At 50.5% G+C, this 24,491-nt stretch overlaps 1 protein-coding gene across 1 annotated transcript in view; it reads right to left on the reverse strand.

The window, feature by feature from the left end:
* The window catches only part of LOC125943334 (uncharacterized), a 32,243-nt gene extending 7,752 nt beyond the window's left edge, over positions 1-24,491 (reverse strand). Inside the window, exons 1-5 of the mRNA XM_049662512.1 lie at positions 24,139-24,491; positions 23,140-23,338; positions 18,980-19,243; positions 12,610-12,855; positions 7,415-7,740 (exon numbers count right to left, since the gene is read on the reverse strand). Coding sequence (XP_049518469.1) covers positions 7,415-7,740; positions 12,610-12,855; positions 18,980-19,243; positions 23,140-23,338; positions 24,139-24,419 — 1,316 coding nt within the window. The 5' untranslated portion in view covers positions 24,420-24,491. The remainder of the gene's footprint in view (positions 1-7,414; positions 7,741-12,609; positions 12,856-18,979; positions 19,244-23,139; positions 23,339-24,138) is intronic.

Below are 24,491 nucleotides of genomic sequence, written 5' to 3' on the forward strand. Positions count from 1 at the left end.
GTGGCATTTAATTCCCATGTTTCCAAATAACTCCTGCTGTGACCTCTGCGGATGTCGCCTGCCTGACGCCTATAAAGCAGTCCGATAATGCGCTGCGCGATAGCTGTTTCACAGCGAATGATTTAAAGCGCGTTAGTGGGTGTGTTGATTCGCGAATCGAGATTCTGAATGAAGGACAGGATATTGAGGTGAATTTCCTTAGTTCCTTCCTCAGTTTCGAGTTGTCGGCGTTGGCGTTGCCGTCCGCAGCGCAGACCTTGGCAGCGCGCCAGAAGGTGCTTCCACCAATGCGAGAGTTCGGCGACGTGACACAAAGCTTGCTTCCGTGCAACACCAGCACCAGACGGTGTTGCCCTCCGCGAACGTCTGGCGGCGGAACCCTGCCATTGCGCCCGCAGTATATCGTGCATGCTTTGTCCCGGCCTGATCAAGCTTCGCCTTTGAGTCGCTGAGCGTATAGATGCGTTCGCGTCACGTTAACCAGGTGGCGTTTACGGGAGTGCCTGGGGCCGTGACTCACTCCGCGCGCTGCTGCGCCCTCGGCTACGTCAGTGTATGCTTCGAAAGCCAGCGAGCACTCGAGCGTCGGAGATGCGTGTCGTATTTTAACCAGAACAGCTATAAAAATCATCTTTTTCTTTCCTGCGCTAACTGGAGCACGTCGCCCTTTTTGCACTCTCGCGCCCGCCCTTCTCCTACTCCCACGACCGCGCTCGCTAGCGCAGCCCTTTTTAGGGCTCCCAAGGGAATGGTACCTTAGCTTCTCTTTACTCTCGCTACATTACTACGTAGCTCGCACCTCTACCGTGCTTACCAACATGGATGCCAACCAGCAACGCGCATCCTCGGACTCTGGCGCAAGTGGTCTCGACCGCTCCCGCGACCTCGAAGCACTTTTGAAAGAGACTGAAAGAATTCTTCGTTCGCGTCAAGCCCACGTCTCCTCTCCGAACGTGAAGAGAGCCATCAAAACCCGAATCACGACCTCTGACCGTGTCTGTGCACCTCCCAAAAGATTCCTCCGACCCACTTCAAAGGAGCAGTCTTCGGCAAGACAACGTTCCTCAATGCAACCCTCTCCTGCTGATGACAATGCACCCCCTGTCACCGAGGAAGAACCCCCAGTGGTGAGCTCACATCTAGTCTCGCCTCATGCTGCGGGTCAACTCGCTGCCACAACTCAGCCCTCTACCCCTGCCACTCTCGAACAAGTCACTTCACAAGTCGCGCCCATTGTGCCCACTGACTGTGACGGAAACGAGGAATGCAGCGGCGAGAGTCACGAGTCCACCTCAGAATCCTCCCCAAGCAGCGCCAGTATTTGTTCTGGCTCATTCCACTATGGATACACCAGCACTCAGCTGTCACCTACTGCTGACAGCTGCGCGTCGTCATCCCTCAGTGATAACAACGATACCTCCACCTCATCCAGCCACGGTTCCGACACGGCGTCGTCACAATTTCCTGAAACCCACGCCGAGAGCGCCAACACCCCCCCACCCATACGGCCCTCTCTTTGCCTGTGTCAACAGTCTAGGGTGCCTCGATGCCAGCGCGCTGGCATCGAGGCACCCTAGACTGTTGACTGCCCTAGACTGCCCTACATCTCCCCCCCCCCCCCCCCACCCCAACTCCCCACCACGTCGTCACGTCGTCTGCTACTTGCCACGCCACATCATTCGCCCATTCGGAAGAACGCACTGTCTGCGCGACAGCGGCTGACTCACTCTCGGCCCTCGCGAGGGCTTCCTTTGCCCCCTCCCCACCCCAACTCCGTGCCGCGTCGTCTGCTACCACCCGCGCCGCCCCATCCGTAAACATCGTAGCGTCCAACGCCTCTGCCCATGCGTGCCATTAACCGTGCGCGCCCACGCCAAACTCCGCCCCTCCTTGCCTCCGTCATCACAACGCCGCGTCGTCTGCTACAGGCCGCGCCGCCTCCCTTGTGAACACCGAGGAAAACAACGCCTCTGTGCACGCGCGTGACTCACAATGTGCGCTCACGGCTGACTGCCCCCCTCCTGACCATGCCAACGCTGCCTCGTGTGCTAGCAGGCAAGCTCTCAAGCCCAGCTGATCAGTTGGGCCCATTCGCCCTCTCACTGAGGATTCCTCCTCCCAGTCCGCTTACGCCCAGACCACCTCTCGAGCTCATCAACAACGGCTCCGCCGTCATCAGCCACTTGAGCCCTCTCAGCCACGACCACAAAACGTCGCTGCTTCTAACCTGCCTGAAACAATACTGTACAGGCCCAAAACGAGAACGGCAAATTTTATGTCTGCCTCGAAGGATGCAGCCCAGCTTTCTAAAGTGCCTGGTGCCATGCGCGTCCGCACCAACCTGCGCGCCAACGCAGTCGCTGTGGACTGCCTCCCAGACACTGATCCCACGCCACTCCTTGCTGTCTCCTCAATCTGCGGCGTTGATGTTAAAGCCAAGTCCGCACCCAAAAATGTGTGCACTGGTGTCAGTCATTGGCGTCGACCCCGCCTTTGATTGCGACCCAGTCGTACAGAACATAGCAAGCTCAGCTCCCATTGTCGCCTGCACACTGCAGCGGCCGCAATCTCGTGTTGAAGTTCGCAGACAGTTCGCCACCCCCAAGGTTGCTCTCTTCAAGCAATCTCGACCTGTGCGCCCACGACGTCCCCGTCCCCTCCAGTGCAACAACTGCGGGAAGTACGGCCACGTTCCAGCCACCTGCACAGAACAGTCTCGCTGCCTTCGCTGCGGCGACACTCAGAGCACTGCAGACTGCAAGGCGCCCAAGTGCATCAACTGTGGCGGCCGTCACATTGCCACCGAACCCCGCTGCCCTCGTTGGCAGCATGAACGAAAAGTCGCAGAAATCAAGGCCGCCTCCCCACAACCCATCACTCGTCGTGAGGCCGCCGAGAAGCCAGGAATGAAGTTAAGAACCCTGCACCCAACCCACAGCCCGAATCCCGGCCGAATGCCCACGTGCAGCCCGGGCGCACTTACAGTCAAGCACTCGCCAACCCATCTGCCCTACCTCCCGTGTCCCGACCGCACAGTGCTGTCAACACGGACGAGCAGAAGGACGCCGTGATTGCCGCACTTGCAGCAGCTGTGAAAGTCCTTCTCGGGACTCTACCAATCGAATCCGCTGTCCACCACCTGTGTACTGCGGCCTTAGCCGCCCACGAGGCCCTCGTCCAACACGGCTAACACCATCATTCCACGGCCGCGGATCCAATTATCGAACCTGTGTTCCTTTCCGTCTCTTACACGCGGCCTTCAGCCCCGTTAGCTTCGGCTTCTTACGGCCTTACCGCCCTACCCCTTTCCTCTTTTACTCCCATTACCCCCACCCCGTGCAGTACTGTTGAGGTGACCTCCCAGCGAGAGACAGTTACGGTACTGCACTTTTATCTTTTCTTATTTTTAAAGGCCACTTACTATAAGACATCATTTACACTGAATTGTCATGAAGGAAGCAGGACCTGCGCCCACCGATTTATCAACCTCACCTACTTATATCGACTTCTTGCAACATGTGCCAAAGGTCACCTTGCAATTCACTGTCGGGATTGCAAGTAAATTTGGCACGTGTTCCGTTGTTGTCGGAAGTCTAGTTGACTGGCTGAGGTTGAGAAATGAGGCAAGAAGAACCTCTGAAGCACGCGAGCGTCTTGAGCGTTGCATCCATCTCAATATCTTCCAACGAATTGCAGTATCAGGATGCAACTGCACACTGCCGCGCTGGGACAGCACCTTGCGTACTAAAAATTCACTGGAAGTGGTGCTTCGTGTGTCTGTCGACATGTGTGTCGTCGTTTTCGCACTTTTTACCCGAAGATGCAGAACCAACATGCCCAAATTTGCATCCTAACGTCAAAGTAATAGACCGGCAGTATGTAGACGTACAACGTACATTTCCAACGTACACTCCCATGTATGTCAACGAAGAACCTGCGATTTTTTCCTAGCTTTTCGCTATAAAGGTTGTCCCCACCACACTAACTTCCTATTTGCCGTTACCACGACACATCAGAGCCTCTCGATGTTCGTTGCAAGCTTTTCGAAACAAATCGCACATAAGTCGACGTCCGATAAAAATGTGCCGTTGTTGAATGCAGTTAAACCAAGTTTGTCAAGCGAGAGCGCGGTTTTGCTTGCTTTGGGAAAGGATACAGACGGTGCTCGGTGCCGTCAGAAACTACCGCATCTACAATTGCACCACAAGACAATACACAGACGCTACTTGGCGCGGCAGCAGCAGCGAGCGAATTGACCTTCATGCAGCGTCTCGCTTCAATGTGAACTAAGCATCGAAAGCATAGCGCATACGAAGCTACTAGCACTGGGCGCACTTTGTACACATCGCAGATCGCTTTGAAGATGAGGTCCGCGCCACCGCGCACTTTGTCCACAACGCAGATCGCTTTTAAGATATGGGCGCCCACGCGGCGTACGCAGCAACCGCCGGTATAGTGGCAGGCGAAGTCCCAGTTTGACCTTGGCTGAGCTTGAAGGTCAGATTCACGGAGCCAGTCGTTTTCAGGGTTTGTACCTGGAGTAGTGGAGCTATCGTTCTAACATCTGAAGCATCGGGCGTGCGTTCTCACTCGCAAAGACCATGCTCTGGAAGCTAAAGCTTGCGGTGCATCTAGGCACAAACCTCCTCGTACACAAAAATAAGTTTGTTTTGACGGTACTGTCGTCTCGCGAGTGCACGATCGCTAGCGAATCACGAACCATTTGTACGAGTGAATAAAATTGTGGTTTCGACCCCTTATCACATGACGGTAGCTCTAACTACCTATACGTACAGCAGAGCTTTAATGTGATGTTGTTATAAAATATATTTTAGGGATGAGTGCCTTAAATTGACAAACAACTATGACATTCCAGGAAAAGAATATTGTAATGAAGAAGAACGTCTGGACATGCGTTCGAGCACGATGATAGTACTACAAACTCTACAGTGAACAATATCAATATTTCTATTTAAACCACATAGCATCAGGGGACATAAAAAGTTGTCGCAGTTTCACCCGAAAGGCGAAGCACCGATTGCGATAGCAAATTAGTAGAGAGCTATACGGAGTAAGGATAGTAGTTTTATCAGCTGTATAAACTTGGACATGCAGCAGAACCACCAACGCGCAGAACTGTTGTCGACGCCGTCGGCGTTTGGCCCGCGTTCGCACCGAACGCGCGCGGCGTTTTTATATAAATACGTATTTGGTGCCGCAGCTAAACGTCGCCTCCCCTCCCTCCCTCCCGTCCCCCCACAGCCTTTCGCGCGACGGAAAAAGTTGCGTTTGCTCTCTATATATGGAAAGGAGGAACGAGACGCTTAATTCTGCAGCCCTTCAGGGAGCACGGCGCAGAACGCGCGTTTGCTCTCCGACGTGTGTTCGCTCCCCGTGAAAGCGCGCGTCCCTCCCGCCCTTTCACTCGCACATACAGCGTCCGGAGCGCGGCGACGATTTCATCGCCGTTGACGTCATACGGAACCTCACGGCGACGGCGACGGCAGAAATCTGCTTTGAAGTGTCCATATAATTGCTATCACAATAAAATTATCCGGGAATCGAGACTAAGGCTCTTATATTAACCTTTCTTATACTAACATTCCATTATTGCCTTTACCTCACGCCACCTTAGTGGAATTCGAGAATATCGGTGCTCGCAGAAGGCATGTCTACAAAGTTGGAATCATGCGATCAGTTTCGACATATGGCTAGCTCCCCGTAATCAGCGACACAGTACATCCGTGTTCAGCTGTGTCCCTTAGTGCGACGTTTTGTGGGCAAGCGAATGGTGGAGCACGAATGCATTTTCTTGAAAGTCTGGGGGGTGAATATGTGGAATGGCCGTTCGTTTCAGGATTCATACTATGTGGGCACACCTCGAGCGCGGACTGACTTTACTAACGAAGTTATTAACTATTACCACATGTTCGTTGATATTATTTAGTGAACCCTTTATGTATTGGAATTTAGGGGGGGGGGGGGGAGATCTTGAATGCGATTCTTGTACATTTCCTTGCTACCGCCATTGGAAGGAATTTTCGCTGCCAGATATAAAAAATATTGAGTGGGGTCGAACATTAGAAATTGCTCAAAGGAATCAATAGACCCCATGGGAGATTCATATTTCAGGATTTCATATTCAAAACGTTCGAATATTCCTCTATGGAGTAATACGGAAAAGCTGTTGCGCCTACGGGAAGAACTCTGCCGGGCCGCCTCAAATATCTGTTCATAAAATATTTTAAGTGGAAACACTGAACTAACAGAGAAAGGGAAATGTTTCTAATGTAATGCGGTTTCGTTTGCGCTCCAGTTACGATCGTATCAAACTGCTACAGGGACGATTTTGGGAAATGTAACTGAAACGCCAAAGTATTTCGCAGCACATTTTAAGGACGGATATATGGAAAGAGATGCTAATCTTGGCATTTCTGCAAAGCAAAAAAATGACTTCACTATCGCTCCGCTTCAATTTCGCTGCTACAGCAAGTGCCTTAAAATGAAGAAATAAAAAGGCAATAATTGAATGTTTTTTTTTTGCGATTAGCTGACAGGACTGCAATTTCTTATGTAGGTATAACGACCTTTTCGAGAAATCCACTTTGACCATTCAGCGATCTTTTTTTTTTTTAGTCATTCAAAATGTTAAACAGTCAACTCCGACTGATATCTACATCTAACGTAATGCGAATGTACGTAGGTGTTGTTGGAGTAAACTTATGGCGGTGCATAGTCTAACGAATAGTTACTAAATAATTACTATATAGATTAGAGTATAGCTAAAATAACACGTCATTATTTTTGTGCAAATATACTTTCCATGGCCAGAAATAATGGCTGAACAATTTGTTCATCTACGTACTGCTTCGTAGACGTTCGTTGTTGTGATACCCAGTGGGCCCAAGTTTGCGTCAAAGAGCTTCATTGAAGAGCGGCATATACTCAATGGTGCATACCCAGCCGGCGCAGTGGCACATTGGCTCAAATATTTAAATCAAATCAAATCAATTTTATTCTCCAGTTTACATGCTGGATGGTCATTTTGTGTTAAACGCTACATACGTAGCTTGACGTGACCCAAAAGACCAGACAAGGCAGTAGTACAGCAAACGGTGTGTGCACGTGTACAATAATTCACATTCCTCATGAGCGGAATAGCTACGAACGAAAAGACGGAAACATCATTTCCATCACGGCAAGTTACCAGCATTTGAAAAAAAAAAAAGTTCTCAGACAACGAATATTATACGCATATAGCAATACTAGCTATGCTATCCTCGGGATACGGCCCACGAAAACGGCCAGGTGCAGAGAACTGGGTCGTCAAGCATGGTTTGAAACCCTACACGGACGATAATTGACGGGCCAGATGAAAACACGGCAGTAGCCCCCATGGGCTCGTGTCTCTCACCCGCGGCACTCGACGAAGATGGCCTTGTCGAAGCACCTCTCGGCGGGCAGCTCGCTTCGCAGGCAGTTGTGGCGGCAGCTGTCCATCGACGCGAAGCGGTTGGGGCTGCTGTTGCAGAGCGGCGTCGCGTCGACGCCGCGGCCCCGGACTCCGCGCTGAGCTGCCGCCCAAGCAGCCACTTCCTGTTGCGCGTCCTGCGCGGCGGCAGTGGTGACCGCGACGCAGTCGCCCGTCTCCCGGTCGTAGAAGGCCTCGCGCCGCAGCCGCGGGCAGTAGGTGTAGCGGACTGCGCCACAACGGCCACTCTTCTGCAATGGCGGACGTGACTGCAGCGGAGGGAGAGTCATTTGTCACGACTACGGTCGAGAGGAACATTGGCTTCGTACTGTCGCGCTCAGTATAAGCTATATACAACGCAAATACGCGCGGCAAATCGGTTGCGGCTCGTACTGAGCGCGATAGTACGACACTTGTGTAAGGTTGCTCGCGCAGACAGATTGGCTCCGAAAAGAGCAGCGAACGCCAAAGTTGGCGCTAAAGGTCAAAGCCCCATTGACCTCCGGGCGAGTGAACAATTCACCTTAATGTACCTACGTAGCACGACAGAAGCCAGGCGAGGCTGCAGCAGGCTTAGGTCCAATGTAGGCGATGTAACCTCCTATAATTCTGAGTTCATGTGCTGGATGTTGACAATGAATACTGTTGCGAAACGTCGCTGACGGCAGAATCAGTTGTAGGTCACGCCCAGCGCCAGTGGGAAACTTCAGTTCATTTATACCCGCGGGCTTGCACAATGAATTTGGATCTCGCGGCTTTCGTATAGAGCCGTGGTAAACTGCATCATTCAGATGGAGTGCACAGTAACCCTTTCACCTTTTGTTTATTATGCTTCCTTCATTGTACTGACGATTAGCGACGTCGAAATTCTGGGTCGTGCCTATACGAAATCGGACAGCGCGAACGTCATCTCGGAATCGAAGCTCATTCGCTTTTTACTCTCCAAGGTGCCGCCTCTGCCGCAAGCAGCTGAAGATACTCTTATTTTTGTGATTTTCTGTTTGATTGGGTAATAAAGTAGAAGCTGGCGGCAATTTGTTTGCGTATTTTGCTGCAGAGGCCCCTAATATTGGCGGTGAAGGATTTGTTTTTGCTACAGCAAAATATGAAGTACACATACATTGCATCAATTTGAAGCTAGTGCATTAAAGTGTCTAATCCTACAAGCCCCATTAGCGACAGAACACAGCGAGACCATGTTTAGTGTTATTGGGGCTGCTCATAAGTTTGGTTGTGCGATTTAGGGCTGCATCGGAAATGCCCAGTATTTGCACTAAACATCGAGCCCGCGACCTAACCGCGATGGTGGCGTATATAGTGTGTTGAGCTTCTAGTCCAGAGGTGAAGATGATGATGATGAAATTTGCCACAAAATACGCCAACAATGGTGAACTTAAAATTAAAACCGTGATTCCTTTTTAAAATACGTCTTTTTCTCATCGATTACTAAACTTTATTGGTCATCGTCATTGAGTTAAGCTGCGCTGCGCGGTGAAAGGGTCAGTGATGACGCTACGTAACGCGTGAAACGGCAACCTGGAGTCAGGCGTGATTTAAAATGAATGTAACCATTCTCGGCCCTTCCTGTTACTCTCTTGACAACCTTATGTCATAAAAGAGAAAGTAGACAATTCATTGCGCGATTGATTGAGTGATTGATTGATTGATTGTAACGTCTCATAGAAATACAGTATATGAGTGACGTGCCGTAGTGGAGGGCTCCAGCTTAATTATCTTTCTGATTACATGTCCTGCTATAGCCCTATATTGGGCTGCAGTATATGTAAATAAATAAATAACTAGCTCGCAATTTTAACGGACATCAAAATTTTATTGTACGATCACTTTCTTGCATTCCCCAGCCAACGGAACACGGCCAGCGCTGCAGGGAATCGAGCCCACCGCGATGGTGGCTTAGTGTGTTGCGCATCTAAGCCCGAGGTGATGATGATGATGATTTAACGGTATCCCCTTTGAAACGCGGCGGTTACAAATAGTCACCTAAGCTGCTTGACTAAATGAGGTATGCTATACAAGTTTTTTATCTAGCATTTCTGTATACATTTCATCAACCTTTTTTTTTTTTTTTCTCGAAATCTACTTTGTACCGCTACCTATGACTGTGAGATCAAATCAGGTGTTACCAATATCTTCCCTGCTTTTTCTTCACCAATATTCTAAACATCTCTTGCTTATCTCAACTGCTGACCGGTTGATGCTTCCGTCCACTTTAAACCCAAGCGCTTCTGGAAAGTGTACCTTACCGACGGTTCTCACTGGGTGAATCCCATCGCATTCCATTAGGATGTGCTGAGTGGTCTCCGGATCTTTGCTGCAGCATACACATGCCTTATCTAGTTCCGAATATTTGCTCCGGTATGTTTTGGTGCTTAGGCAAGCGGCTCGAGCGTCAAATAGCAAGGCACTGCCGTTTGTGTTATCGTACAGATTTCCCCTTCTAATTTCTTTCTTCTCATTCTTGTAAATATCCATTGTCCTTTTTGTTTACATATTTTGCATCCAATTCCCGGTCTCTATTTCCCTCACTTTCTTTCTGGTGACTCCTGGTTGTCTATTTACAGTTTCGATTATCCTGTACTTGGTTGCCAACTTCCTTGACCTCTTCCTCCATTCTGTGTCCACGCTTTTCATGTGCAGATACTTGTGCACTTTAGCCGCCCATTTATTTTCATCCATGTTCCTGAGCCTTTCTTCAAAACTAATTTTGCTCTGCGCTTCTCTGACTTCAAAAGAGGCCCAAGCCATGTCACCCTGCACTGCCTCATTTGTGGTTTTACTGTGGGCTCCCAAAGCCAACTGGCCTACTGATCTTTGGTTAACTTCCAACCCTGACAAGGTATCCGATTTTAAGCATAGAATGGCATTTGTGAACGTTAGCGCTGGCACCGTTACTCCTTTCCAGATTCCACGGACCACCGCATACTTATTGTGCCCCCACAGTGCTCTGTGTTTCATTATTGCTGCATTCCGCTTCCCCTTTACTTTCAGATTATCTTGGTGGGTGCTTGAGTAGTTCCTTCCTTCGTTTATGTGTACGCCGAGGTACTTAAATTGCTCGACTCTGGGTAAACACGGGGAATGCGGGAGATGCAAATTCAAGACGATGAAGAAAACGATAACAAGTTGAGAGCAGGAGCCAACGTTTCGACAAGTGAACTTGTCCAAACGTTGGCTCCTGCTCTCACCTTGCTCTCGTTTTGCTCATCGTCTTGACTCTGGGTATGACTTGGTGTTGAATTGACAACACGTAATTACTCGTCTCTTCGTTAAAGATCATAATCCCTGATTTATCTGTGCTAAACGCAAGGCCTAGATTTGTCGCTGCGTTGCCACATATATTCGCAAATGCCTGCAAATCTCTTGTATTGTCCGCTAGTAGCACTATGTCGTCCGCATACATCTGTCCAGGGACCTTCTGTTGCACCATTTGTCCCTTACGCATGTAGGATAAACCAAACCCTAATTCGCTGTTTTCGAGTCGTCTTTATATGCCCTTAACATAAAGCGTGAACAACAATGGAGACAGAAGACATCCTTGCTTCAGTCCTTGGTGAATTCCCACCACTTCATTACGTTTTCGACCTTCCCACACAACTTCTACTCGGTTGTCTATATATGCATCTACCTCAGCAGCTCCACGAAATAGTCATCTATGCCTTCGTGTTTAAGAATATCCCATAACAAGTCCCTGTCTACGTTGTCATAGGCTCCTTTAGTATCTAGAAATGTTATCGATCTGAGCTACTGAAATCTCTGTGCACTGAGTTAGTACAAGCATATCCTCTAAGCGTCTGCTTAGCCTGAACCCACTCTGTAGTTCCCCCAATACATCGTTTTTCTCCACCCACTTCGACAGTTGTAATTTTATGGCTTACATTGCCATTGTATATATCACCGACGTTACTGTAACTGGCCTGTACGAGCTCGTCTTATCCTTATCTCCTTTGCCTCTGTAGATGAGGTTCATCGTGCTTTCGCGCCATCCAACCGAAATTTACGTCGTTCTAATCACTTGCTCTATTGCATTAGTCAGCAGTACGTGCCTTGCTTTTTGGACGGAAGTTTTTGATTAGCTGTACTGGGATTTCATCGGGTCCCACAGCGGTGTCATTGGGGACATTTTCTGCGGCCTTTTCCCAATAAAAGCTTTCTATGCTAAATTTTGATCTCTCAGGCTTCTCTGGCGGGATGAAATCCCGCTCGCGGCGGCCGCCTTTCGATGGGGGGAAAAACGCCCGTGTAGCGTCCATTGGATGTGCGTCAAAGAACCCCAGGTGGTCAAAATTAATCCCGAGCCTCCCACGTGCCTCATAATCATATCTTGCCTTTAACACGTCAAAGCCTAGAAATTAATTTTAATTTTTCTATCCGCAAACTCAGATTCCGCCATTGAACTCTAAGCCAGTGACGACCCGCAGTGGGTGCTCGTCAGCTTCGACGCGATCAAGACGTATGTAAATACTGTATGAACTGAGAGGAATGGTTTCGTCAATATATAATCTCACAAGGACTGAAACTTTGGCCAGTTTGTACGTGCGCGTGACTGCCTTATTAGCGCAAGGAAGACGACGCCACAAGCGAAAGCGACAGCAGGACAAGCGCTAACTTCACGCTAAACCGCTTGCCAAAAAAAAAAAATGCAGCATCACCTTTATACTGTGTATGCCTTTGTTGCAGGCTCAACAAGCTGTGGCGTGTTCTTTGCTTTCACGTTATGGATGTTTTGTTTTCTGAGGGCACGGTGGTGCGATAGATAATGTTTAACTGTTTGGTATTATCAGGGCGCACGAGTCATGATTTGTCTTTCTTTAAAAAAAAATGTGTATGTTTTGTGTGTTTCGTCGGTTAAATAAAAGTGCTTGCTCTTCGTCAGGAATGAATTTGTGTGAAATGAGCGCTTGTTCTGTTCCGTTTTTTTTTTTTTTTCTTGTGTAATCGTCTTCCTTGCCCTATTAAGGCAGTAAGGCATAGATGTCATCTCCCATCACGCGCTTCGCACCTCCGTGCTTTGAAGGCTTTGAACGCCGAGAGAGAGAGAGCGAGACCTTGCATTCACGTTCACTCGACGTGCCACGCGATTCGTGCAAGTCCTTCTCAGTGGCGGCAGGCTGACTCACCGCAGTGCTGAACTGGCGACGGGGCGTGCCAGTGGGCTGCCGGTGTGCCGAGTGCACCTTTCGGCGCAGCAGCTCGCCGCTACCCTTGATCGCGGCGCCACGGCTACGGCGCCAGGACTCGAGGGCTCGCCGCTCTGTGGTCGAGGAGGCCCGGGTGGGCCGCTGCCGGCGTCGCCGTCTCTGCACGGGGGCTGCCCTCGTCGAACGCGTCCTCACCGTCGTCGAGGCAGTCGCCTCGGTGTAAGGCTGCGCGGCGCCAGAGCGACAGCGAACAATCGTGTGTTGTCTAGCACCAACAAAAAGATTTACTGTCAGAAGCATCGCAAAAGCTCTCTGAAGCTCTACAAATTGTTTCATGTTCCTATGCAGGACATGTAGAACATACTCTGACCTATACACCAACCTGGCCCAGACGCAAGTACTTCAATACAAAATAAAGACGTTCGCACCACTATGCTATCTCCCAGGCATAGCGGAAAGTGGGGGAGCATGAGATTCTCCTCCTGCGCTCTTTCGGCACTTGATCCTTTTGCGGGAGCCCGGGAGTTGCTTCTATTAAGTCGTTATTGCATGTGCATATCTTCTGGATCAACGTCGAAGGCGACCATACGGGCCATAAAGACAACAGAACGTATAGCTTAAAGTATTGCGGCAATCTAGCGTTCGGCGCAATGGGCCTTGTTGCGAAATTTTGGGGCGTTTATACTATATAGAAAATGCCAACAAGCAGCCATAGCGAATGATGAGGAATCACTATCGCAAAGTGGTGGCCGTGGACGTTTCGAAATTATATGCCTGTAAGCATCTAGTAATTAACGGCACGCACTCGGCCTAACGGCAGTCAGCGATTCTGTATAACAAGGTTAGGTGTCAACTACGTTGATGTTTTTTAGCCAAAGGTCGTAACAATACATTTGGGTACAGGGCTAAGTGAGAACAGCTTCCAGCCACTAAAAGACAAGATAGCCGAATTGCTTCGTCCGCTATAGGCTGAATTCAATGATTCAGCCATTCTGCCTAAGGTTTCAAATGAAATATGACATTTTCAAAATTCCCAAAATTAAAAGTGCATATCGATAGAATGGTGAGTTGGTGGCCTTCGCGCCCCCAAATGCTCTGCAGACCTCCAACACTGCCTTTTATATTTATGAACACGGCAGCAGCAGCCTCTCTCGCAAAATCATTCAGCGCCGTCTCGTATTGCTTTCACGTATGCAGGCCTCCAAGAGCAGTGATGATGTGACATAAGACATAACATACGTTGTTCAGCAATCGATGTGTAAATACTTGTTCCTCGTGACACCCTTATGTATTGTTTCACACAACAATATTTGTCATCTTTGTGCGCCTTTTCTTCCTTTAATGCGCTGTGCCATGTACAGTCCTTTCAGGAGCGTTGCAATGTATAGTTTAATCGTTCCATTTCTCTCCTAATAGGCAAGTAGCGGGAAGAACACGTTGAAGAAACAAAACGCACGTAAAAATGACTATTGCTAAGAGGGAAGAATAAGAAGAACCGAACGGCTGAAGTTTTCGTCAGTCACTACCATATATATATATATATATATATATATATATAATTAAATAAGTTGAATTGAAACTCATAAATAACTGAGAAAAGGAAATAAGTAGACGAAAAGATCTACTTGCCACAGATGAGAGCCGAACCCACAGCCACGTTACGCGTTCGGTGCACTACCAGTTACGGCCATCCTGCCGTCCACTGTTTTGGGTATTCTTGCAGGTGTACAAGATTAGCTGTAGGCTTCATTGTCTGTTTTCTTTATACAATTGCTGTGTGACTGAATACGTCTGAGATCTCATCAGCAGTAACTGCTTGGGCCAATTCATGCCTCGCTGGCGCATCTATATCGCACTCGTGTACTGATGTTATTCATTTTACTGTGTACTCGCTTGAGCAGGCGCACCTCTGGCCCTGAAAATGTTTCGCTGCTGGGCAACCTTGGCCTCAAGCGCTGTACGACTGCTGGCGCACCATGTGTGTTTCTCATCTGACGACCAGCTACGGACAACTATTGTTGCGTCCCGAATCGGCAGTGCGCATTCTTTGGTTGTTTCCCCTGAAGGAGCCCCCTCCATCAGTGTCGCCCAGACGGCGACAGTGCCCAACCGCCACCTTCCGTGGTAGCGGTGACCAGCGCAAAGACCACTCTCCTGGCCCTGACAAGATGACCGTCACAGAGAGCAAGAAACCAACTCGACTACTTTCATGGAAACAGCGTGAACCCCAGGTTACCAGAGTGTCTCGTCCTTGCTTCGAAGGTTGGATATCAGAGGCGGACTTCTGTGAACAGAACGACTCCTCTGATTGGCCGCACCAAAGTCATCGAATTCCCTTGTGTAGGGAACTGGGGAATAGTAGTAGTAGTAAGTGGCTTTTAAAATATGAAAAGAAGATAAAAGTGCAGTACCGTAACTGTCTCTCGCTGGGAGGTCACCTCAACAGTACTGCACGGGGTGGGGGTAATGGGAATAAAAGAGGAAAGGGTTAGGGCGGTAAGGCCGTAAGAAGCCGAAGCTAACGGGGCTGAAGGCCGCGCGTAAGAGACGGCGGCGGAAAGGAACAGAGGTTCGATTATTGGATCCGCGGCCGTGGAATGATGGGGTTAGCCGTGTGGGCAGCGTGGTTCGGTGGCAATGTGACGGCCGCCACAGTTGATGCACTTGGGCGCCTTGCAGTCTGCAGTGCTGTGAGTGTCGCCGCAGCGAAGGCAGCGAGACTGTTCTGTGCAGGTGGCTGGAACGTGGCCGTACTTCCCGCAGTTAGTGCACTGGAGGGGGACGTCGTGGACGCACAGGTCGAGATTGCTTGAAGAGAGCAACCTTGGGGGTGGCGAACTGTCTGCGAACTTCAACACGAGATTGCGGCCGGTGCATGTGCAGGCGATAATGGGAGCTGAGCTTGCTATGTTCTGTACGACTGTGTCGCAATCAAAGGCGGGGTCGACGCCAATGACGACACCAGTGCACACACTTTTGGGTGCGGACTTGGCTTTAACATCAACGCCGCAGATTGAGGAGACAGCAAGGAGTTGCGTGGGATCAGCGTCTGGGAGGCAATCCACAGCGACTGCGTTGCCGCGCACGTTGGTGCGGACGCGCATGGCACCAGGCACTTTAGAAAGCTGGGCTGCATCCTTCGAGGCAGACATAAAATTTGCCGTTCTCGTTTTGGGCCTGTACAGTATTGTTTCAGGCAGGTTAGAAGCAGCGACGTTTTGTGGTCGTGGCTGAGAGGGCTCAAGTGGCTGATGACGGCGGAGCCGTTGTTTACGAGCTCGAGAGGTGGTCTGGGCGTAAGCGGACTGGGAGGAGGAATCCTCAGTGAGAGGGCGAATGGGCCCAACTGAGCAGCTGGGCTTGAGAGCTTGCCTGCTAGCAGACGACGCGGCGTTGGCATGGTCAGGAGGGGGGCAGTCAGCCGTGAGCGCACGCTGAGTGACGCGCGTGCACAAAGGCATTGTTTTCCTCGGTGTTCACAAGGGAGGCGGCGTAGTCAGTAGCAGACGACGCGGCGTTGTGATGACTGAGGCACGGAGGGGCGGAGTTTGGCGTGGGCGCGCACGGTGAGTGGCACGCATGCGCAGAGGCGTTTGCCGCCGCGATGTTTGCGGATGGGATGGCGTGGGCGGTAGCAGACGACGCGGCACAGAGTTGGCGTGGGGAGGGAGCAGGGGAAGCCCTCGCGAGCGTCGAGAGTGAGTCAGCCGCTGTCGCGGAGACAGCGCATTCTTCCGAATGGGCGAGTGATGCGGCGTGACCAGTAGCACACCATGCAAGTGGCGGCGTGGTGGCGAGGGGGAGAAGTAGGGCAGTCTGACAGTCGGGCTGAGAGTGAGCCGTGCTCGTGGGCGGTGGCGTCACTCTCCTCACAGGAGGCCGCTCCGGTTGTGTACCCTGGGAAGGGGGGGGGTGTTGGCGCTCTCGGCGTGGGTTTCAGGAAATTGCGACGACGCCATGTCGGAACCGTGGCTGGATGAGGTGGAGGTATCGTTGCTATCACTGAGGGATGACGACGCGCAGCTGTCAGCAGTAGGTGACAGCTGAGTGCTGGTATATCCATAGTGGAATGAGCCAGAAGAAATACTGGCGCTGCTTGGGGAGGATTCTGAGGTGGACTCGTGACTCTCGCCGCTGCATTCCTCGTTTCCGTCACAGTCAGTGGGCACAATGGGCACGACTTGTGGAGAGACTTGTTCGAGAGTGGCAGGGGTAGAGGGCTGAGTTGTGGCAGCGAGTTGACCCGCAGCATGGGGCGAAACTAGATGTGAGCTCACCACTGGGGGTTCTTCCTCGGTGACAGGGGGTGCATTGTCATCAGCAGGAGAGGGTTGCATTGAGGAACGTTGCCTTGCCGAAGACTGCTCCTTTGAAGTGGGTCGGAGGGGTCTTTTGGGAGGTGCACAGACACGGTCAGAGGTCGTGATTTGGTCTTTGATGCCTCTCTTAACGTTCCGAGAGGAGACGTGGGCTTGACGCGAACGAAGAATTCTTTCAGTCTCTTTCAAAAGTGCTTCGAGGTTGCGGGAGCGGTCGAGCCCGCTTGCGCAAGAGTCCGAGGATGCGCGCTCCTGGTTGGCATCCATGCTGGTAAGCACGGTAGAGGTGCGAGCTACATAGTAATGTAGTAAGAGTAAAGAGAAGCTAAGGTACCATTCCCTTGGGAGCCCTAAAAAGGGCCGCGCTAGCGAGCGCGGTCGTGGGAGTAGGAGAAGGGCGGGCGCGAGAGAGCAGAGAGCGACATGCTCCAGTTAGCGCACGAAGGAAAAAGTCGGGGAACTGGGGAAGACGGCTGCTTTATAAGCGGCCACCTTGGGTGTAGTGACGTGTGTCCTGACGTGTTCTGATGTGTGCTGAGATATGTAGTGAGTCAGGCAGTCAAAATGCTTCTACATGGAGTGGGCTAGCTTCCATATCTGGAGCCGCTGTAAATGTTGTTACGCCAACAAAAAAGCGTTTATTGATAAGCAAAGTAGAGTGAGTCGCGACGGCTTTGATCAGCTGAGTGCCGATCGAGATTCTGCTAGCTAGCCGCACGCAAGTAATGCTAGCGCATTACTTAAGCATTTAATACCTCACAGCACGAAACTACGGGGTTCAGTGCCTTATTTCTTCTATATGCTCGTCCGCCTCGTTACACGCTAGACACTATTTTCCCGTTTTCAAGCCATGCACGATTATCTTTGTATATCCGAGACCGTCTCTCTTGCTGAAGAGGCCCGATGACTTGCGTCTTTACGCACTCTTGTTTCCCGAAGACCGCTCGAAGGAACGCTACGACCGCCGACACCGACACGGGATATATGACCCCGTTGACTTAGTGTGGCTGTGGAAACCAACAAGAAAACGTGGTTTATGTGAAAAAGTTGTGGCCCACTATGTTGGACCCTATGTTATTACTGATCGCATCAGTGAATTGACCTACCGCATAGCACGCCTCACATCAAATGGCCAACGGTCAGCAAAGACTGAACTTTCGCATGTCGCCCGTTTAAAGCCCTTTAACTCGAGACAACCTGTTTGATTTGCCCGGCGGGCTTCGTGTGCGCGGAGGGCAATGTGACGCTGCGTTTTGGATTTACGCCTCAACAATATGTGGGGCATCCAAGAGGGGTGGAGGAAGAAGACGAAGTGGCGGGTCCGGCGAAGTTCTAGATGTTGCGGTTCTGTGGTACGAGCACACTCCACCGCTCTATTACGCCAACAAAAGGCGTTTATTGATAAGCCAAGTAGAGCGAGTCGCGACGGCCTTGATCGGCTGAGTGCCGATCGAGATTCAGCTAGCGAGCCGCACGTCGTCTTCTTCCTCCACCCCTCTTGGATGGCCCACATCCTGTTGAGGCGTAAACCCAGAACGCACGTAAGAGTGTCACAATATTGTAAAATAAACCCTTTTCTCTCGCTCCTACTCCCGGACGTACTCATCCCTGTAGCTGGAAGGATCCCCAGCTTAAACGCTACCATGAGTCCCAACACGCCACAGTTTCGGAGGCTGTGTAAACGCTTGGCCTTGTGCAATTTTTGGGATTTGCGCAGCCCTCAAATTTATCACTTCTTGGCCTCCCACCGTCGCAAGTAAACGGAACCGTGCGTATACATTTATTCAACTGTCGAATATGTCCGTTGCTGTTTTGCATTCTCTCGGGCAGCCGGTATCTTTGTGTTGCTAACATTTTGCACATGCAAACATGCAAAGCCAGACCCATTATAGTCAAGATCGGAAGGCGACCTGACACTGATTTAGGTTATTTATGCCATCACAAACATGCACTGATATGAGCAGGCAGCATACTTAGGGCTGATTTCCTTTTTCTTTTGCGGTAAGCTGTAAAGCTAGTTAAACATTCACCTCGCTGGTAATGTCTGCCGGTTCACTGCTTGCTTCCGCCTCGAACGACGACGACACCGGTGTCGACGGGAACGAGTGGTAGCGACTCCAGCCCTTGGTCGATGGTTTCGTTGGGGCGACGGCAACAGTCAGTGTCGTCGTTCTTGCCTTGGCAGCAGTGCCAAATGGGGTGGCCGGCGCATCCAAAGCTCTCACTGCCTTCCGCTCCGAGGAAGCCACGGGTGTGGTCGTCACGCTGGCTTGATAGGAAAGCCAGCGGTCCACCTGGGTTGCGCAAAAAATGAAAGAACGAACAAATGAACCACCTCTCTCCTATCGTTAACAAAGTTGACTGTGTACGTGATGTTCCCTTTTGTTTGATGGATACACAATTTGAGAGAGTCAGCGAGGTCATACATTTAGCCATATTCCAAATCCCCTGGCAATACGGCAACTGTTTTCATCCCGCAAAATGCGGCGCATCATGTGCTAGTTCCCGCAGTGGATAGTCATATTCGTAAAGCTAATGCGGCAGTGTGGCTGGGTTTAATCTTCCCGCTGAAAAATTACGAGCCACAATTTCCCCGGCTCCTTCAAACATGCCTTAATGCGTGCTTGACGCAAATTTAAAGCAGGTAGCGTTCGCCAAAAGTTATGAGAGCGTGATCTTTAGAAAATTGCAATAAACCCGACGAGGTGTCCGAGTGGCTATGGCGTCTTGATGCTATATAAGCCCGGAGGTCGCGGCAAATGCTGCGGCGGCCGAGTTTCGATTCAGGCGAAATGCAAGAACGCCAGTGTCCTTGAACTTCGGGGCATGGTCAAGAACCGCAGGTGATCTTTAAAGATAACCCGGTTTCTCCACTAGGGCGTCTCTGACTGCCCCAATGTTGCTTTGGTGCATTAAACCGAATGAACAAAACAATAGCGCGTCTGAGTAATTAAATTCGCTGACCAAGACTATTTAGAATTGCTGCGCACGCTCATTTTGAATAAAATGAAATAAGGACAGCACGATGATCAGTCTATACGTAGTCACTTACGAAACAGTGAAATGTTTGCACTTTGCAGTTTTAAAGCATGGCGTTTGCACATGCACCGATGACATTTCGCTGTTCTGCTTTAAAATTATTTCAATTGTGGAAGTAAAGTCGGCCGTTGCGCTTCCTGTGTCGTGTTGCAGGTTTTCAGCTTTTGAATCATTTCAAGGGCGCATCAATGACCTTGGCAGAAGACGCCAGAGTGAGTGCGCAGCTGTTCTGAGCGCGCTCTTTCGGTAAAGTTTCCTACAATAATCACTATGGAGGGATATCCGCCGCGATTAGTACATGGATTTGTCTAATCTTCGTGCGTGTGGTTTGAAACGTTCTTGTAACGTTAAATTTTACACTTTATATTTGTAAATAAATACGCACTCGGTTTTCTAAACACAGCAAGGCAATTAGTCTCGGAACGCACGCGTAATCATTGCAAATTGTGGCATTCACAACGCCAATATGTTGTTTGAAATGTTCAATTTGCGATGTAACGAAGCCGTTTGAAGGCACACGGACGAAGTGTATGCAAATCCATGCACTGCCCATGGTTCGCGTGCTCGTTTAACCGCCGTACTCGGAACTATATGCCGTAGACACTATATCGCCAAAGTTCTCTCCAGTAATTCCTGTAGCAAACTATGGCTCTTTCCGTCCGGCAGCTTCCGCTGCCGTACGTTCAGTTCGTGCTTCAGGTCAAGCATTCGCCACTATGTCCCGCTGACCCGGGCCGCTAGATCTTGGAAGCTGAGGTAACGGTGCAGCGCACTGTCTTTAAAGAGACGTCCTCTTCAATCGGTCTTTCGACTTCCCGTCGCAGGGCTTGCGATATTTCTATTTCACGATCCGAGTAATGTGCATTACCGGGGCAAGACCACTAATGAAGCTGCGATTAAACAAAGGGTCGACAACAGTGATATGCGAATCCACGGCACAAGGACCTGACAATCATGGGCGTGGAAGATCCTGACATATATAGGTGAGCATGCAGAACCATCAGTTGCAAAAACCTTGCCATTTCAGAGGCAACAACAGGTTAGCTATTTCAGAACGCCTGCGCAGTCCCCAAGAAAGTCCCGCAAATAAAACATTCCAGTAAAAAGGCCCTGCTTCCCCTATTTTGTAAATATCGCCGTTGTAGAGTAGACCGATCCCACCGGCCAGTTTCACGACGCCACCGCTGCCGCGGTGCATACTGATACTTGAAGCTAAACATTTCGACAGAATTACCTGTCTGGTTGGGAAAATTGATTAAGACTTAGAGATTAACTCCCCAGCATCGGTCAACCCAGCCGACCAGCGACGCCGAAGCCACCCCCTCCCCCACCCCACCCCACCACCTATTTTGTCTGTCTAGAACAGGTGCCCTGCCAAGTGTCTCCGCACCTTACGCTCTCTCCCCCTTCCTCTCCTTTGTTACGACGGACCTTTTAAAAGCGGCACACCGCCACCTCCGAAGAATACCCCCTGAAGAAGGAGCCGAATTGGTTCCGAAACGTCGGGCTAGTAAATTTCCTTATTTGGTTGGAGTCAATCTCTAAGTCTTAATGCTGATACTTGTAGTCATCCGGCCGCTCCAGCCGCCCGGAGTGTCTGTGCGTCCTGTTTGCCAACGATTTTTGTCAATTTTATGGTTCGTGTGGAGCCATCGTGCGATGGGAAGATTCACCTGCTGCGTTCCTGGGTGCTACAACAAAGTCACAAGGGCAAAAGGCTTCGGATTCTGTGTGTTTCCTAAAGAGCCAAAGCTTCGAGAGACGTGGACTCAACGGATTAATAGGCGGTAGTGGCAATACACAGCGCGAGAAGAAACACTGGGACGAATAGCGGCAGCATTTCGATGGGGGCGAAATGCGAGAACACCCGTTTACTTAGATTTAGGTGCACTTTAAAGAACCCCGGGTGGTCCAAATTATTCCGGAGTCCCCCACTTCGGCGCGCCTCATAATAAAATCGTGGTTTTGGCGCGTAAAACCCCATAATTAAAGTTAATTTATCTTTTTTTTCATTTGTGAGCCTCTTTTATATTTGGAATAATATGTATATTTACTGCTGTTTATGTTGAAATTGTTTGTAATCAAAACCAACTCCCCTCTGTAATGCCCTTGGGCCCTAGGGGTATTGTAAATAAATAAATAAATAAATTGAGCGTGATAAGACTGAAACACGTGGTTTTCTTTTTTATTTTCACCTGCCAGCCTGAAGTTCCCGGGAGGTCAACTCTGTCACCCGAACTTGAGCAAGAGCTCTCTGCCATCGCTAGCAGCGACAGCGATGATACTGTCGTAAACGGCTTAATCGACCAGTACGAATCACTGATGAAAGCATATCACGGCTGCTCATACTGGAGAGCGGCGCGTATTCACGTGCGCAAAAGATGGGACGCTCGCCTCACGCCATGCAGCCGGACTTTTGGAAGCAGCAAGCGTACCATTCGCTCGAATGCAAATAAAAAATTAGCGTAGCTTGCAGTGGAGGCGCAATGCTAAAGAGACAGCGGAGCTGATGGGCCCCTAGCTAGTCCACTATTTTGGACTAGGCTAAGCACTACCAAGTCATCCTCAACATTTTCAGGAACTTATTCGTTATTGATCGATTATTGATTAGCTATAGATTGGCTAACGCAAGGTATTAGTCACGTATTGCAAGGTATTGGTCACGCGATCATGCGGGATCCGCATCCGGACAATCGCGATCGGTGAATCGCGGCCTATTGATCGCGATCGCAAACTGACGTCTGCGCCCTCTAGCACAGTATTCTGAAAACGCTAAAAAGAAAAGGTGAATGCTGCTAAATGAAAATATTTTAAAAACCTTTTTATCAGCAATAGTAAGCCGTAAAATTGAAATATTGTCCAAATTTCACCATATTTTGGGAATCTGAATTTCTAGTCAAGGCATTGTGCAGTTATATTTGCCGACGATCAACCGACGATAATAGCTCGATCCGGATCGTTGGACCGTGTAGCAGCGACCATTGTTGGTCGCTATCAAGAAAGCCGATCCGGATCGGCCCGGATTGCGATCAGGAGTGTACGTGTCACACCTACCGCCTCCGTCGCTCACCGGGCGCTGCGCCGTGCGCAATAAAGGGTATCAAAATTAAGCGCCTTTTTTTCCTGTTTCCAAATCAGTATCATCACTCACCACGGTGGCCGCGATGCAGGCGACGATGAACAGTCCGAGCGCAGCCACCAGCACATTGTCGTGGTGCGCCCGCCACCACGACTTGAACCCCTGGCGGCCGCGGCGGCGACGGGAGGGGCCTCCTCTCGGCGCTTTCGCCCTGCGAACCGTGCGGCGGGTGGCTCCGAGTGACGTCGCTGAGCTTCCATACGCGCTGGAACTGCTGCACCAGGCGAAATCAGTGATCAGCTTCAGCTATAGTCTCCAAGCAGCGTGCCATGGTCTTTTGCACGAAAGAGATGCCCCAAACAAAGCACGTCCCTTGCTGTGTGAAGTCTGTTCTTTACTCGTCTTCACAGGTCACTCGATGATGCATCAATTATCTGCCCGTGTCGGCATCCGTCTCTGTTTGCTTCATGTAGCGCAAGCCAGCGAGCATTCGTACTGCCGCCGCGTCTGCAGTTCTTTAAAACACGCATCATATGTAGCCCTCACTTAACGATAAAAACTGCCTAGGGAAGAGGCGCGGGAACACACCCGGTTCAATTCAACCGGAAGTAGACAACACTTGCGTCACCGCTTAAAGGAGGCGGGACATAGCGAGGGCCGCACGGCGTAAAAGTTGAGGGGGAACGCCGTGGCTTGAGGGTAGAGCACGGGTAGAGTAATGTTTAACCGCTCGTACCTTTGTTATACTAGGAGAATGCCAGCAAACTTGAACAAGGAACAAATATCGAGAGGCAAACAGACAAAGCGACAGGAAAGTGGGCTAAGTTGTTAGCCCAGCCTGTCGCTTTGTCCATGTCTGCCTCTCGATATTTGTTCCTCGTTCAAGTTTGCTGGCATTCTAGTATAACCATGGGTGCCAACCTGCCCAACAAGCCACTCTCGCGTACTCGTGTTATTATAGCGCGCTGACACGAAACTCTTGTGAGAAAGCATTCCTTGAGAGAGATACCCTCTGGGTCTAATATGGGCGCGCGACAAAAACCGTTTCAGGGACGTTGCTGATGGGCATACCCGAGGGACGTGCTTCCTGTGGTGGATTCGGTGCCCGGCTCGCTCTCGATGCTCGTTGCGGTGCGACTCGTAGACTCGGCGGTAGACGGAGATGCCTCGCTGTCGTCGGCGCCTCCCGTCCGCTGCTGGTTGACTGGGACCGCGGGTGGGCCACGGGCCATCACGGGCGATGAGCGGCGCTCGCCCTTGGCCGGATCAGACCGTGATGCTCGTCCTCGGGCCGGGGACGCAGCGCGGGACTCGCTCTTCTCAACGCCACAGGTCTGGGAACGCCGCTTCATTGCGAAAAACGCGCCGTCTGCGGAGACAAACAGTGAGAGGACGAGAGAAGAAGGCTGCCGCTCTGTCCTCGA

The sequence above is a fragment of the Dermacentor silvarum genome, chromosome 1 (assembly GCF_013339745.2).
Source record: "Dermacentor silvarum isolate Dsil-2018 chromosome 1, BIME_Dsil_1.4, whole genome shotgun sequence".
NCBI classification, from domain to species: domain Eukaryota; kingdom Metazoa; phylum Arthropoda; class Arachnida; order Ixodida; family Ixodidae; genus Dermacentor; species Dermacentor silvarum.